The sequence below is a fragment of the Panthera onca genome, chromosome B3 (genome assembly GCF_046562875.1).
Source record: "Panthera onca isolate mPanOnc1 chromosome B3, mPanOnc1 haplotype 2, whole genome shotgun sequence".
Taxonomy (NCBI): Eukaryota; Metazoa; Chordata; class Mammalia; order Carnivora; family Felidae; genus Panthera; species Panthera onca.
In genome coordinates, this window is record NC_138344.1 from 67,607,275 (window position 1) to 67,625,089 (window position 17,815).

At 37.3% G+C, this 17,815-nt stretch overlaps 1 protein-coding gene across 1 annotated transcript in view; it reads left to right on the forward strand.

Moving 5' to 3' along the window:
• The window catches only part of AQR (aquarius intron-binding spliceosomal factor), a 106,111-nt gene that overhangs the window by 64,537 nt on the left and 23,759 nt on the right, over positions 1 to 17,815 (forward strand). The window contains exons 23-27 of the mRNA XM_060619009.3: positions 308 to 377; positions 8,545 to 8,655; positions 11,330 to 11,439; positions 14,425 to 14,560; positions 16,532 to 16,741. Coding sequence (XP_060474992.1) covers positions 308 to 377; positions 8,545 to 8,655; positions 11,330 to 11,439; positions 14,425 to 14,560; positions 16,532 to 16,741 — 637 coding nt within the window. The remainder of the gene's footprint in view (positions 1 to 307; positions 378 to 8,544; positions 8,656 to 11,329; positions 11,440 to 14,424; positions 14,561 to 16,531; positions 16,742 to 17,815) is intronic.

A 17,815-nucleotide genomic window follows, 5' to 3' on the forward strand; every position in this document is an offset into this window, starting at 1 on the left:
GTACGAGATTTGCTATCCAACATTGTGCTTGTAGTTAACGATACTGTAGTATGCAGTTAAAATTTGTTAAGAGAATAGATCTGTTATTTTTTTTTCTTTACCACATACATGCACACCCACCTACCCACCCTACCCCCCTCCAACACACACACTCACTCACTTGAAGGGCTGGGGTGAGGAAAAGAAGAGATTGGGAGAACAGGGGCATATATAGAGCAGACGTTTGGACTTCTGGTTATTGTCTAATTTTTACTAAATGTTGTTCATCTGTATTTTTAACCAACTTTTTATTTACTCTTATTTGTAGTAATACAATTCAGTTCACTCACACACAGATAGAGGCCATCCGTGCTGGAATGCAGCCTGGGCTAACTATGGTAAGAAAGGCATTGTTCCACATGTTTTTACGTGGATTTGGATAAGATAAGCATCAAATGTGTAGAGTGTATTTGAAGCACAAAAACACAACTGAATTTAAGTGTTCATAAGTAATTGTGGCATTGTTTGCATATGGACATTTTGCCTTCTTATTTCAGTGTTCATAAATAAAGTTTTATTGGAATATAGCTATGCCTGTTTGGTTACGTATTGCCTCTGTCCAGCTTTGTGCTGTAACGGCAGAGTTTAAATACTTGCAGCAGAGATTGTATGGCCTACAAAGCCTGAAATGTTTACCTGCTGGCCCTTTACAGAAGAAGCCTACTGACAACTGATTTAAAACTATCTTTAATTTCCAAGTATTTAGAGATTTTCCTGTTATGTTCCACTTACTAATTTCTGTTCTGAGTCCTTTATGTTCAGAGAAAATATGTTGTGTGATTTCAATTTTTTGTTTTTTTAATTTGCTCAAGTTTGTTTTGTGGCCCAGGATATGATCTGTCTTGGTGAATATTTCATGTGCACTTGAAATGAGTGTTTATTCTATTGTTTTGGGGGGCAGTGTCCTACATATGTCAGATTCATTTGATTCAGTATTTCTCTGTACTTACTGATATTCCACCTACTATTTCTGTTGATTACTGAAAGAGGATTATTGAAGTCTCTAACTACAATTACATATTTATCCATTTCTCCTTTCAATTCATTCAGTTTTTGCTTCATGTTTTTTAAAGCTTTATGGATAGGTACATATACGTTATCATATCTTCTTGGTGAATTGATGCATTTCTTATTATGTAATGTTTTTCTTAATCACTGGTAATTTTTTTTTGTCCTGAAATATACTTTGATATTAATATAGCAACTTCAGTTTTTTGATTAGTGTTCACATGATACACCTTTTCTCATATTTTGTTTCTAACCTACATATTATATTTGAAGTGAGTTTCTTGCAAACAGCATGTAGTTGGGCTATGTTATTTTCTTCATTCTGATAGTCTCTGTGTGTTAATCAGTGTGTTTAGACCATTTACATTAAATGTAGTTGATATGTTTGGATTTAGACCTACCACTTTATTATTTATTTTATTTCCTTTGTTTTGTGTTCCTGTTCCTCTTTTTTTTTTTTTTTTAACTTTCTTTTGGGTTAGTTTTAGTGTTTCATTTTAATTTATCTATTGTGTTCTTTTGTATCTCTTACACAGATTTTTCTTAGTGGCTGCTCTAGAGAATAACAATATAAATACTTAGTTTTTCACAGTCTACTTAGAATCAGTATTTTGTCTCTTAAGTTGAACAGAGGATCTTTACCTCCATGTAGGTCCCTTTCCCTTTTCCCTTTTATGTCAGAGTTGTTATGTGTATTACACGTACGTACATTGAAAACACCATCAGGCAATGTTAGAAAAGCAAACATATTTTAAAAACTAGAGAAAAATGAATAGGCTGTTATAAATTTGCTGTTTATCCTTCATTCCTGATTTTTTTTTTTTTTTTTTAATATATGAAATTTACTGTCAAATTGGTTTCCATACAACACCCAGTGCTCATCCCAAAAGGTGCCCTCCTCAATACCCATCACCCACCCTGCCCTCCCTCCCACCCCCCCTCAACCCTCAGTTTGTTCTCAGTTTTTAACAGTCTCTTATGCTTTGGCTCTCTCCCACTCTAACCTCTTTTTTTTTTTTTTTTTTTTTTCCCCCTTCCCCTCCCCCATGGGTTTCTGTTATGTTTCTCAGGATCCACATAAGAGTGAAACCATATGGTATCTGTCTTTCTCTGTATGGCTTATTTCACTTAGCATCACACTCTCCAGTTCCATCCATGTTGCTACAAAAGGCCATATTTCATTTTTTCTCATTGCCACGTAGTATTCCATTGTGTATATAAACCACAATTTCTTTATCCATTCATCAGTTGATGGACATTTAGGCTCTTTCCATAATTTGGCTATTGTTGAGAGTGCCGCTATAAACATTGGGGTACAGGTGCCCCTATGCATCAGTACTCCTGTATCCCTTGGATAAATTCCTAGCAGTGCTATTGCTGGGTCATAGGGTAGGTCTATTTTTAATTTTCTGAGGAACCTCCACACTGCTTTCCAGAGCGGCTGCACCAATTTGCATTCCCACCAACAGTGCAAGAGGGTTCCTGTTTCTCCACATCCTCTCCAGCATCTATAGTCTCCTGATTTCTTCATTTTGGCCACTCTGACTGGCGTGAGGTGGTATCTGAGTGTGGTTTTGATTTGTATTTCCCTGATAAGGAGCGACGTTGAACATCTTTTCATGTGCCTGTTGGCCATCCGGATGTCTTCTTTAGAGAAGTGTCTATTCATGTTTTCTGCCCATTTCTTCACTGGGTTATTTGTTTTTCGGGTGTGGAGTTTGATGAGCTCTTTATAGATTTTGGATACTAGCCCTTTGTCCGATGTGTCATTTGCAAATATCTTTTCCCATTCCGTTGGTTGCCTTTTAGTTTTGTTGGTTGTTTCCTTTGCTGTGCAGAAGCTTTTTATCTTCATAAGGTCCCAGTAATTCACTTTTGCTTTTAATTCCCTTGCCTTTGGGGATGTGCCGAGTAAGAGATTGCTACGGCTGAGGTCAGAGAGGTCTTTTCCTGCTTTCTCCTCTAAGGTTTTGATGGTTTCCTGTCTCACATTCAGGTCCTTTATCCATTTTGAGTTTATTTTTGTGAATGGTGTGAGAAAGTGGTCTAGTTTCAACCTTCTGCATGTTGCTGTCCAGTTCTCCCAGCACCATTTGTTAAAGAGACTGTCTTTTTTCCATTGGATGTTCTTTCCTGCTTTGTCAAAGATGAGTTGGCCATACGTTTGTGGGTCTAGTTCTGGGGTTTCTATTCTATTCCATTGGTCTATGTGTCTGTTTTTATGCCAATACCATGCTGTCTTGATGATGACAGCTTTGTAGTAGAGGCTAAAGTCTGGGATTGTGATGCCTCCTGCTTTGGTCTTCTTCTTCAAAATTACTTTGGCTATTCGGGGCCTTTTGTGGTTCCATATGAATTTTAGGATTGCTTGTTCTAGTTTCGAGAAGAATGCTGGTGCAATTTTGATTGGGATTGCATTGAATGTGTAGATAGCTTTGGGTAGTATTGACATTTTGACAATATTTATTCTTCCAATCCATGAGCAGGGAATGTCTTTCCATTTCTTTATATCTTCTTCAATTACCTGCATAAGCTTTCTATAGTTTTTAGCATACAGATCTTTTACATCTTTGGTTAGATTTATTCCTAGGTATTTTATGCTTCTTGGTGCAATTGTGAATGGGATCAGTTTCTTCATTTGTCTTTCTGTTGCTTCATTGTTAGTGTATAAGAATGCAACTGATTTCTGCACATTGATTTTGTATCCTGCAACTTTGCTGAATTCATGTATCAGTTCTAGCAGACTTTTGGTGGAGTCTATCGGATTTTCCATGTATAATATCATGTCATCTGCAAAAAGCGAAAGCTTGACTTCATCTTTGCCAATTTTGATGCCTTTGATTTCCTTTTGTTGTCTGATTGCTGATGCTAGAACTTCCAGCACTATATTAAACAACAGCGGTGACAGTGGGCATCCCTGTCGTGTTCCTGATCTCAGGGAAAAAGCTCTCAGTTTTTCCCCGTTGAGGATGATGTTAGCTGTGGGCTTTTCATAAATGGCCTTTATGATCTTTAAGTATGTTCCTTCTATCCCGACTTTCTCAAGGGTTTTTATTAAGAAAGGGTGCTGGATTTTGTCAAAGGCCTTTTCTGCATCGATTGACAGGATCATATGGTTCTTCTCTTTTTTTTTGTTAATGTGATGTATCACGTTGATCGATTTGCGAATGTTGAACCAGCCCTGCATCCCAGGAATGAATCCCACTTGATCATGGTGAATAATTCTTTTTATATGCTGTTGAATTCGATTTGCTAGTATCTTATTAAGAATTTTTGCATCCATATTCATCAGGGATATTGGCCTGTAGTTCTCTTTTTTTACTGGGTCTCTGTCTGGTTTAGGAATCAAAGTAATACTGGCTTCATAGAATGAGTCTGGAAGTTTTCGTTCCCTTTCTATTTCTTGGAATAGCTTGAGAAGGATCGGTATTATCTCTGCTTTAAATGTCTGGTAGAACTCCCCTGGGAAGCCATCTGGTCCTGGACTCTTATTTGTTGGGAGATTTTTGATAACCGATTCAATTTCTTCGCTGGTTATGGGTCTGTTCAAGCTTTCTATTTCCTCCTGATTGAGTTTTGGAAGAGTGTGGGTGTTTAGAAATTTGTCCATTTCTTCCAGGTTGTCCAATTTGCTGGCATATAATTTTTCATAGTATTCCCTGATAATTGTTTGTATCTCTGAGGGATTGGTTGTAATCATTCCATTTTCATTCATGATTTTATCTATTTCGGTCAACTCCCTTTTCTTTTTGAGAAGCCTGGCTAGAGGTTTGTCAATTTTGTTTATTTTTTCAAAAAACCAACTCTTGGTTTCGTTGATCTGCTCTACAGTTTTTTTTAGATTCTATATTGTTTATTTCTGCTCTGATCTTTATTATTTCTCTTCTTCTGCTGGGTTTAGGCTGCCTTTGCTGTTCTGCTTCTATTTCCTTTAGGTGTGCTGTTAGATTTTGTATTTGGGATTTTTCTTGTTTCTTGAGATAGGCCTGGATTGCAATGTATTTTCCTCTCAGGACTGCCTTCGCTGCATCCCAAAGCGTTTGGATTGTTGTATTTTCATTTTCGTTTGTTTCCATATATATTTTAATTTCTTCTCTAATTGCCTGGTTGACCCACTCATTCGTTAGTAGGGTGTTCTTTAACCTCCATGCTTTTGGAGGTTTTCCAGACTTTTTCCTGTGGTTGATTTCAAGCTTCATAGCATTGTGGTCTGAAAGTATGCATGGTATAATTTCAATTCTTGTAAACTTATGAAGGGCTGTTTTGTGACCCAGTATATGATCTATCTTGGAGAATGTTCCATGTGCACTCGAGAAGAAAGTATATTGTGTTGCTTTGGGATGCAGAGTTCTAAATATATCTGTCAAGTCCATCTGATCCAATGTATCATTCAGGGCCCTTGTTTCTTTATTGACTGTGTGTCTAGATGATCTATCCATTTCTGTAAGTGGGGTGTTAAAGTCCCCTGCAATGACCACATTCTTATCAATAAGGTTGCTTATGTTTATGAGTAATTGTTTTATATATCTGGGGGCTCGGGTATTTGGCGCATAGACATTTATAATAGTTAGCTCTTCCTGGTGGATAGACCCTGTGATTATTATATAATGCCCTTCTTCATCTCTTGTTACAGCCTTTAATTTAAAGTCTAGTTTGTCTGATAGAAGTATGGCTACTCCAGCTTTCTTTTGGCTTCCAGGAGCATGATAAATAGTTCTCCATCCCCTCACTCTCAATCTAAAGGTGTCCTCAGATCTAAAATGAGTCTCTTGTAGACAGCAAATAGATGGGTCTTGTTTTTTTATCCATTCTGATACCCTATGTCTTTTGGTTGGCGCATTTAATCCATTTACATTCAGTGTTATTATAGAAAGATATGGGTTTAGAGTCATTGTGATGTCTGTATGTTTTATGCTTGTAGTGATGTCTCTGGTACTTTGTCTCACAGGATCCCCCTTAGGATCTCTTGTAGGGCTGGTTTCGTGGTGACAAATTCCTTCAGTTTTTGTTTGGGAAGACCTTTATCTCTCCTTCTATTCTAAATGACAGACTTGCTGGATAAAGGATTCTCGGCTGCATATTTTTTCTGTTTAGCACACTGTAGATATCGTGCCAAGCCTTTCTGGCCTGCCAAGTTTCAAAGGAGAGATCAGTCACGAGTCTTATAGGTGTCCCTTTATATGTGAGGGCACGTTTATCCCTTGCTGCTTTCAGAATTTTCTCTTTATCCTTGTATTTTGCCAGTTTCACTATGATATGTCGTGCAGAAGATCGATTCAAGTTACGTCTGAAGGGAGTTCTCTGTGCCTCTTGGATTTCAATGCCTTTTTCCTTCCCCAGTTCAGGGAAGTTCTCAGCTATAATTTGTTCAAGTACCCCTTCAGCACCTTTCCCTCTCTCTTCCTCCTCTGGGATACCAATTATGCGTATATTATTTTTTTTTAGTGTATCACTTAGTTCTCTAATTTTCCCCTCATACTCCTGGATTTTTTTATCTCTCTTTCTTTCAGCTTCCTCTTTCTCCATAACTTTATCTTCTAGTTCACCTATTCTCTCCTCTGCCTCTTCAAGCCGAGCCATCGTGGATTCCATTTTGTTTTGCATTTCGTTTAAAGCGTTTTTCAACTCCTCGTGACTGTTCCTTAGTCCCTCGATCTTTGTGGCAAGAGATTCTCTGCTGTCCTGTATACTGTTTTCAAGCCCAGCGATTAATTTTATGACTATTATTCTAAATTCACTTTCTGTTATATTATTTAAATCCTTTTTGATCAGTTCATTAGCTGTTGTTATTTCCTGGAGATTCTTCTGAGGGGAATTCTTCCGTTTGGTCATTTTGGAGAGTCCCTGGCGTGGTGAGGACCTGCAGTGCACTTCCCCTGTGCTGTGGTGTATAACTGGAGTTAGTGGGCGGGGCCGCAGTCCGACCCGATGTCTGCCCCCAGCCCACTGCTGGGGCCACAGTCAGACTGGTGTGTGCCTTCTCTTCCCCTCTCCTAGGGGCGGGATTCACTGTGGGGTGGCGTGGCCCGTCTGGGCTACTTGCACACTGCCAGGCTTGTGTTGCTGGGGATCTGGCGTATTAGCTGGGGTGGGTAGGCAAGGTGCACGGGGGCTGGAGGGGCAGGCTTAGCTCGCTTCTCCTTAGGTGATCCACTTCAGGAGGAGCCCTGTGGCAGCGGGAGGGAGTCAGAGGTTTGGCTCCGCAGAAGCACAGAGTTGGGTGTTTGCGCTGCGCGAGCAAGTTCCCTGGCAGGAACTGGTTCCCTTTGGGATTTTGGCTGGGGGATGGGCGGGGGAGATGGCGCTGGCGCCTTTGTTCCCCGCCAAGCTGAGCTCTGCCGTCCGGGGGCTCAGCAGCTCTCCCTCCCTTTGTCCTCCAGCCTTCCCGCTTTCCGAGCAGAGCTGTTAACTTATGACCTCCCAGACGCTAAGTCGCGCTTGCTGTCGGAACACAGTCTGTCCGGCCCCTCCGCTTTTGCCAGCCAGACTCGGGGGCTCTGCTTGGCCGGCGAGCCGCCCCTCCGCCCCGGCTCCCTCCCGCCAGTCCGTGGAGCGCGCACCGCCTCGCCGCCCTTCCTACCCTCTTCTGTGGGCCTCTAGTCTGCGCTTGACTCCGGAGACTCCCTTCTGCTAATCCTCTGGCGGTTTTCTGGGTTCTTTAGGCAGGTGTAGGTGGAATCTAAGTGATCGGCCGGACGCGCTGTGAGCCCCGCGTCCTCCTACGCCGCCATCTCTGTATTGAATCCCATTCCTGATATTTTTAAGTTTTCTCTGATGTCACTTCCTTTCGGTCTGAAAAACTCTTACCACTTTTAAGAGCAGGTCTGCTAGCAATGAATTATCTTTGTTTTTCTTCATGTGAGAATGTCTTTCATCCTCATTCTTTGAAGATATTTTCACTTGGACATAGAATTCTGGAGTTCTTCAAAATGTTAGTCCACTTCCTTTTGGCTTCTGCGGTTTGTGAGAGAAACCCATAGTCATTTGAAACATCCTTTTGCTATACATAAATATATCAGTTTTTTCTGGTTACTATTAAGAATTTTTCTTCAGTTTTCAGCTATTTAATTATGATGTGTCTGGGCTTGGATTTCTTTGGAATTATTCTCTTTGCAGTTTGCTGAGCTTCCTGAGTCTGTAGATTTTGGTCTTTTGCCAGATTTGAGAAGTTTTCAGCCATTGTTTCTTCATATATTTTTTCTGTACTATATATTTTTTACTCTTATTCTAAGACTTAAGTGACATAAACGTAGACCTTTTAGTATTGTGCCATAGATTCATGAGGCTCTGTTTCTTTATTTGTTTTCAGTCTTTTCTTTTGCTTATTTTTTAGGTTGGGTGATTTCTATTGTTCTGTTTCAGATTCACTGACTCTCTTGTCCATTCTGTTACTAAACTCATCTGGCAGTTTTTTAAATTTCTCTTTCAGTTTTAGAATGTCTGTTTTCTAACAATATGATAGCTTAGTAGTTTGCTGTGTTTTCATCTCCTTTTTAGGTTGTGGGTCCACCAGGTACTGGAAAAACAGATGTGGCAGTCCAGATCATATCCAACATCTACCATAATTTCCCAGAGCAGAGGACTTTGATTGTTACTCATTCTAATCAGGTAAGTGTGTATGTGTCCCTGAGCACACGCATAGATACGATGGATGGTAGAGGAGGTAAAGAAGGAGTGGGGGGATGAATGAAGGCACAATGGAGATTCCTACTTGTATGATAACCCGATCATAGGGACAACAGTACTGAAATAGTGTTTCCTATTGAGTAACTCTTGGATTGTTACTGGTCGTGACCAGATTATATGAGGAAAATATAAAAACAATCTTTTATTTCTAATAAAGAAGGTCAAAATGTGGGAAGCTAAGAAGAATACTTGGATATATGGTCAAACATTTGGATTAAATTAAGCTGCCTCTGCCCCACACGCCTCCCTTCCCCCCAGTCTTCCATGCAAAGCTAAAGCTTTTACTTTGAGATTGAAAGCATTAACCCTTACTGGTAACATTTTTCATCCTTTAGTAGAATGAATATTACCAAAAGACTAAGGCTTAAATGTATCAACACTAGATGAAGTTTTCTTTCATTATGAAGTCTACATATAAATATCTGTATTACATGGAAGGACTATTTTATGTTGTAGATTCAATACATAAGGCATTATAAACTGTTAATGTAATAAAAACCAATTTTTTTACATAAATACTGTCTGAAAAATGATCTTTACATCTATGTGTGTGCTATGGTAGTTTTTTTTAAATCTCAGTGTCACAGAAATGAGTAAGACACCTGACCTTTATTAGCTCTTCTGTATAACGTAACAGGAAGCTCTCAGAACATCATGAAACTTGCAATATAGTCTAACCTCTAGGGTACTTATGGTTCTCTAAAGGGTGATTTCAGTTGACCACTTCTTTAAGAGTTGGTCTACAAGGAAGCACTGGATTTTTAGAATGCTAAATGTCACTTACTCTATTATTTGTCAACTTTTAGTCTATAGGTTTTTAAAATTAATGCTCTCCAATTCATTCGCTTGTTTTTATATCTTTGAAGTTTGTAAGTAATGGTGACATTATTGTACAGTATACTAAAATTGTGCAGGGGAGAAAGCTGACTGAAGCTTAATAAAAGAAACAAATTATGTAATTACAAATTATGCCGTTTTTCTTCTATTTAATGAAATTTAGTCTGTAATAATCTTACCTCTTTCCAGACTCAGAATGAATAAAGAATAATTCATGTGTTGTTGTTTTAACAGTATTTTTAGTAAGTTTTGTCATAACCTGATAATGACTTTCTGTAGACTCTTCTACTCATGATTGACTTGTATATTACAATTATAGAGGTTGTTTTATAGAGGTAGCCAAAGACTTCATTGTTTGCTAATGATCTTTGATAATCATATCATCCTTGATATCAGTTGTTGATTTGTTGCTTTTCATTTGTCAGATCTTCATCTGCATACTTAATGCAAGCAGTTCTTCAGTATTACTTTAATTCATAATGAGATCTTGCAGGGTTTTTTGAGTGCAGTGTGATAGTATTTTTTGTTCTCTAAATCTTTGTGGTTTCTGAGTTTGGCTAGTCAGTGATGAACGCTATGTGGTCTGATCCATTGGATCTCAGGTTTTGGATGGAGAGCATCAAGAGTTTGAATATTGGGGAATTTTTTTCTGAAAATTTATGTTCATTTCTTCAATCTGAGCTCTAATTGTTAGAGTTTTGATAGCAAAAGATATCTGTATTTACATTATGAGACTGGATGTTGGCTTATGGGTAGGGTTATGGTAAATTAAGAGAGACATTTGGCTGAGTTTTAAATGATGTCTTTCTTAATGTATCTTTCCATACTATGAAACTTTTGCCTGTCTACAAAACGCTGTAACTGTAGATGTTCAGGTAATTGATACTAAGATTCGAGGGAGCCCTAAACACGACTATTTTATAGGTAGAAAAGAGTGCTTCTAGATGGCCTCCATCAGCATAGTTTGCAATTAATGAGTGTTCTGTTCATTGTTGTATAGAGAACTTCAGACCTTTGGCCTAAGATTTGAATGATGCAATTTACCTTCCCCTTATGTGGTCTTCTTGACATATTCTCTCTACACACTCACTGCCTGAGAGTCCTTTTCCAGCTGCAAAAATGTTTCAGTTTTCTACAACCCATGGATATTCTGTGGAGTGAAATCTTGGTGTGTTTATTAATTATTTAAGTAATTGTTACTATTTGGGGAGAATAGAAACTGATCCATAGTTTTTCTTTCTTTCATAAATTAGTAGAAGCAGAGATTTAGTGGTTAGATGGTTTTCAGTCATTCATTTGGCCAAGTATGTGTAGGCAGCAATATCAGAAATCAAGAAAAATGCTATTTTGTTTACATTGTAAGTAACCTAATATAAGACTTGTTTTCTTCTGTGTTTTGAATTTGATTCTTATCTGACTAGGCAGTGTTCATTCTTTTCTGTCCTTCTAAATGTTGGTTTTTGTTACTTTTATAATTTTTTTTAATGTTTATTTATTTTTGAGAGAGACAGAGACAGAATGTGAGTTGGTTGGGGCAGAGAGAGAGGGAGGCACAGAATCTGAAGCAGGCTCCAGGCTCCGAGCTGTCAGCACAGAGCCTGACGCGGGACTCGAACGCACGAGCTGTGAGATCGTGGCCTGAGCCAAAGTCGGACGCTCAACCGACTGAGCCACCCAGGCACCCCTGGTTTTTGTTACTTTTAAAAGAGGCTGACAGTTCATTAAAATTCACTGTCATCCTTTTTGTTTTATTCTCCAGGCCTTGAACCAGTTGTTTGAGAAGATCATGGCTCTAGATATTGATGAGCGCCACCTGCTGCGTCTCGGTCATGGAGAAGAAGAGCTGGAGACAGAGAAAGATTTCAGCAGGTGAGCAGACGGGGATGAGTTTTGAAATGGTACACAAAACAATTTTTAACCTTCCCTTCCTCTTCTTTATTGAAGAAACGCGAGGGGACAAGAGCCGTGAATAGTCAAACTTAATTCTGAAAGATTCTAGCATAACTACTTATAGTTGACCTAAACATCATCATCTCCTTCAGCTCCAGTTCTGTTTGTTTATGCCATTTTTTCCCTGAAGAGTACAGTTATTTCAGTAAAGAGAGTTATCTTATTCATCTTTTTAAAATTGCAGATTGCCATTTGTTCTCTATTTATTGAGGTCATTTTTAATGTTGCCAACTCAAACTGTACAAGTTTCCGTGATTCCTTTTCACACTTCATTCAGACACTTAATTTGCATATATTTTAGGCACCAATTAAGAAGTTGGTTCTTTAATGAAACACAATCGGAGATTAATGATAGTATAAGCTTTGAGGTTTTAAGTATTATCACAGGTACTTAATTGCCATTTAGCTGGACTTTATGTTTAACATTACATATTACAAAGTAACTAAAATTTTACAAATCGAAATTTCTCCTACTGTATTTTAGATTTCCCCTTCAAAGTCTGTTTATAATAGCTCATTTCATTTATATTGAAATGCATTTTTAGAGCATGATTTCAGACAATAGTCATAACAAACAGCTGCACATATTTAATACAGCCTTTGGCTATTGAACATGACCTTTGACTAAATTGATCATAGACATCAAAAGAGCTAAAGGAGTGTTAAATTATTATGTTGCATCTATTTTGAGTTCTTGTATTACAGAGCTCACCAAACATTTGTTAGCTTCTAAAAAGTCATAGGGCAAAGAACAACACACACTAAGTTATATTTGGGGCTCTAGATTCTTAATTTTGGATTAGCCAAAGTTACTTCTCTGAATTCTTGCCATGGATATTTCCTCATATTAAACTTACAGAAGTGGGCTAGACTGTAAAATGTAATAATCCAGCATTCAGTGAACATAAAGGTGGTATTATAATTATACTGCAGTAGGGTCTATAGTTTTTTAAAGAATATTAGAACAGAACCGAAGTAAAACTTAAAAAAGGATTTCAGGAAATACCAACTTTCCGAAGAAAATAATAGTTTTTGCTTTCTGATGCACAAGCCAAGCCCTGGCTCTATTAGTAGGTATGTGCTTGCTGCATTGGGCATGTTCTTTCATTTCTCTCCCTTTTTCATAACTAAAAGGAAAAACAGTATCATTTCATAGTAAAAGTAATATCATTTTGCCTAAAGAAAAATTTTCAAACCTTGTGAGATAGAGGAGGAGTGGTCATACATAATTCCACTACTCCAAAACAACTCTTTGGTATTCACCCTTTTAATAATCAGCTGTGATCATGCTATTATTGACAATTGTATACATTGCTTCTTTAAATTAAGACTTTTTTTTTAGTATAGTTTTAGATTTATGGAATAATAGAATAAGTAGTAGTACATAGAATTCCATTGTCTATTTTACATTTAACCCTATATCACAAGAATTTTGGCATTTTATTACAGACTCCTTTATAAGCATCTTCAATTTTTTCCTCATTCCTAAAGTGTTTATTATAGAAAATGCTTTAAGGTCTAGATAAGCAAACTTTCTGAAAAAAAGTTACCTGCTGTGATGTTTATATCCTTCTGAGTTGGGAAATTCTTTAAACATAGACTGTGTCTTATAGCCCTTTTATTCTCAATCATTCATGCTTCCTCAGGTGAATTTCAGCTGTGGAGCATTCAGGAACATGACTTCTTCCTTTGACCAGTCTTTAAAAATGAGAACAGCAGTGTTTACATTGTGTTTTTTTTTTTGTTTTGTTTTTTTTTTTTTTTTTTTAATAATGTTAAAAGGCTATAGAAGGCACTTTGTTATTGTGGAAAGAGTATGTACAGGTTTTGGGATCCAGTTCTGATACACTGCTTTTTTTCCTTAACTACATACCTCTGGGCCAGGTACTTTTCAAATTTCAGTTTTCTTACTCATTTAGCAAATATTTATGAACATAGTAGATTCAGGTGCAATGGTACATGCTGGGACAACAAAGAATGATCAAACATAGTTTTGGGTTTGTTTGTTTTTTGTTTTTAAGTTTTTATTTATTTATTTTGAGAGAGGGGCATGAGTTGAGGAGGGGCAGAGAAAGAATCCCAAGCAGGCTCTGAGCTGTCAGCACAGAGCCCAACTCAGGGCTCCATCTCACGAACCGTGAGGTCATGACCTGAGCCAAAATCAAGAGTCGAACACACAACCGACTGAGCCACCGAGGCGCCCCACTCACATACATTTTATTTTATTATTTAAAAAAAATTTTTTTTTAATGTTTCTTTATTTTTGAGAGAGAGAGAGAGAGAGAGAGAGAACGCTAACGGAGGAGGAGCAGAGAGAGAGAGGGAGACGCAGAATCCGAGGCAGGCTCCGGGCTCTGAGCTGTCAGCACAGAGCCCGATGCAGGGCTCGAATCCATGAACTGTGGGATCATGACCTGAGCCGAAGTCAGACACTTAACTGACCGAGCCACCCAGGCGCCCTCAAATACATTTTAAAATTATTTATCAAAGCTTTTAGAACTAATCTATCTCAATGATAGTGTAAAACAGTGCTATTCAAAGCAGCCATTCCATAAACTATGTATTCTTGGTCTGTGATAAGATGAACTAACACCAGAATACACTGTACTTCTTTGTGAAGGTCTTGTTATGGAGGTGAGGGGAGCAAAAAAGAATGGTGTATTAAGTGGTGCATTTAGTGATGTAGTTGATTTTCCTTCCTCACAGACCACTAACATGTTTGCAGATCAGCACTGATCCAAGAACTACCACTTTTATTAAATAAAAACAGTGTTTTCTACAGTTTTTTTTTTCAATTTGGCCATTTATGGTTTTTACTATGATTTTCTTAAATATTTTTCTGACAGTCTCCTTGAAAGTCTCTTCTTTATATAATTTTGCTTTTTACTTAATTGAAATTTCTAGGTATGGAAGAGTTAATTATGTCCTGGCTCGAAGAATAGAACTTTTAGAAGAAGTCAAACGCTTGCAAAAGAGTCTAGGGGTTCCAGGAGATGCTTCATATACTTGTGAAACTGCAGGCTATTTCTTCTTATATCAGGTAGGAGATTAAGAGTTTTTAAATCATATGGTCTTCATTTGGAAACTGGGATAGGTTCTTGAGGTCCTTCCTGAAAGCTTATTTTTTTGTTGAGTAGATTAAAATTTATGCTGTTGTCAAAGCTATATTTGTGAATATTAAGTGTTTGTATTTCCTGTTAACTTCGATTTTCTTGACTAAATGACTGTTTGATGACGCATTCACTGAAAGGCCAGTGTTGCTACTTTTTAATTTTTTTACTTTTTTCTTTCTTGCTATTGACAAATTTTCTAGTCTCTCTTGTTTTCTTTACTGTGGAAAGACAACTAAATATGCTAACTACCCAGTGGTAACAAAGTACAGTTCTTTAACCTACTTTTACTCTTCACGTTAATCAACTAGTGAAGAAAAACACATTCTCCTTTCAAATTTACAGAAATATATTTTACAGCCAGTTTCAAAAGTAGGGGTTTAAGTTAAAAATTCTTTTGACTTCAGTGTAAAGGTGTGCTTTTTTTTTTTTTTTTTTTTGCTTAGGGTTAATTTTTTGGGGTGTGAGAACCATTGAGAAATAGAAAGCTAAATAAAAAATGAACAGAAATAAACCTTAATAATCAGTTGGTTTGCTAATAATTTTAAGCAGAGTAAGGCATAATCATATAATGGAGAATTTTGTATAACATTATTTGTTCTTTTTGTATTCATGTTACTCATATATTTTAAGTCTCAACTGTAACATTGAAATTTTAAAATGTATTTGAAAGAATGGGTGTATGTTCATTATAAGTAGACACCCTAACCAGTTCAGTCCATTTAAAATGATCAGATTTCATGGTTCCTTGTGACACAGAGAAGATATACATCATCTTGCAAAGTAGTCTGTCTGCATTAGACTCAGGCAGTTTAGAACTTTGAATAGTGGAATAAAGATCATGCCTAAATGTATATTTGGCACAAAATAAAAATCATTGGGCTCTCAGTGAAAACTACCTTTAAAAGTAGGAGAAATAATCTATACATTTGTGGAGGCTTAAGTAATCGACTTGGGAAAAATTAACAGTACAGATTAACAATTGTAAATTTTTTTAAAAATTAACAGTATAGATTAACAATTTTCAACACGTAAGAATCACAGTGGGAAAGTTATTTTAAGATAAAAACAGAGGAGGGCAAACCATAAGAGACTCTTAAATGCAGAGAACAAAGTGTATTGCAGGAGGGGAGGTGGATGGGAGGATTGGGAAGTTTGTCTCCAGAGATTCTCTCTCAGTAAGAGGTGGCATCCAGGAATCTACATCTTTGTTTTGCCTCTCAGATGTTCTGCCTAAGAACCACACTTGGAGAAACCCTGAAGTTGTAAACGTAAAAGGCTAGGAGAATTACCAAAATTGAGATAGAGCGGGAACTGCATGGTAGCGGCATAGTACGACATACCAGGATATAATCGAGCTCTATCACAAAGTCATAAAATGAGTTTTCAGATACATACTCAGTTTAACAGAAGTTCATTGTAAATGTACAAAAGAGGATTGGAAAAATTATTAGGGTCTGGGAGAAGGGTTGGAAATGCCAAATTTACTTAAATGGTGCTAAAGTGGGACTTCCCATATATGGAGAGAAACTGAGATGAAAAAATAAAAAATTTCTTTGTTTAGGAGTTGTTTTGTTTTGTTTTTTAAGCGTCAGTAATACTGTTTTGAGTATCCATGGAGAGTCTGAAACGTCTAAGATCAAAAAGTCCCATGAGATGACCCTGAGGTTCTTTCTAGCTTTTACATTTTTATTAAAGAACCTTTTTCTTAAAGGTCACTTTTATAAAAGAAGGGCAGTCTGTCAGTGACTCAGATAAGAAATAGTCCTGTTGGGTCAAGGACTGCTTTTTTTTTTTTTCCCTTAGCAAGTCTTTATTTTTATTAGATATCTCTTTTATTTTATCATTTAAAGTATAATAACTAGCTGAGAAATTTGAAGTCAAGTCCCTTTTTTTTATAGGTCATGTCTCGTTGGGAAGAATATATCAGCAAAGTGAAAAATAAAGGCAATACACTGCCAGATGTCACGGAAGTCTCCACTTTCTTCCCTTTTCATGAATACTTTGCAAATGCCCCTCAACCCATTTTTAAAGGCCGATCTTATGAAGAAGACATGGAAATTGCTGAAGGATGTTTCAGGCACATTAAGAAAATCTTTACTCAGCTTGAGGTAAGGATTCTCAAGGTTTTTTTTAACTTTCCTTTTAAGGTTTTGAGTTTAGTTGGGTTTCGGGTTTTGTTTTTAATGAAGTAAATGTGGAATATTCACATGTTACAAACCAGATTGTTACTTTTAAGTGAGATTATTGAAAACATTCATAGGGGTGCCTGGGTGGCTCAGTCAGTTAAGTTTCTGACTCTTGATTTCAGCTCAGGTCATGATCTTATGGTTTGTGGGATGAAGCCCCGCATCGGGCTCTGTGCTGACAGCACAGAGCCTGCTTGGGATTCTCCCTTTTCCTCCCTCTCTGCCCCTCCCCTGCTTGTGAGCTTGCTCTCTCTCTCTCTCTCTCTCTCAAAATAAATTATCCCTTAACAAAAAAGAAAAAGAAAACATTTATAGTTTTAGTTCAAGAAGTGAGTAAAAATTAAGATATGAATTGAATCCCCATTATTTTTACTTTTCTCGTGTAAAAGTCTTCTAATTTAAGAAAGGAATGCTTCCCTCAGGAGATTCAATAGTGTTTCTTTGAATTAGAATCTGAGACTGCCACATGGCCAAAAGGCATGTTCTTTATGCCTTCTGACCAGTGGCAAAAAGTGAGGTTGCTTTGTTAGCCAGGTTGATTTATGTTGAGTATTAAGGTAAAATAAGAGAAAAATATGTCTGGAATCCAGGCACCTATACCAGCCCCCTTGTGCTTCCTACTTTTCTCATTCCCTATGGAAAACATCATTTGAAGACTATAGCATAAAGGGATCACATTCAAGCTCACATTCCTCAGTAGGATGATTCAGGATTATTCCAGGTAAAGGAGCAGTGGCTTTGTTTTATTTGTACCTTTTAGATACAAATACTCTTCTTCCTAGAAGAGTATCTGGCACATAGTATATGTTTAGTAAATATGTATGAGTAGGTCGATGGATGGGTGGATGGACAGGAGGTACAAAATAATAAATATACAGTATAATAATAAATTTTAAGAACCTATGAAACAATATTAGAGTATGCTTATGATTACATAAACAGAAAGTAAAAGGAAAAAATATACTTAATTCATAATAGTAGGTGTCTTGGGAGAGG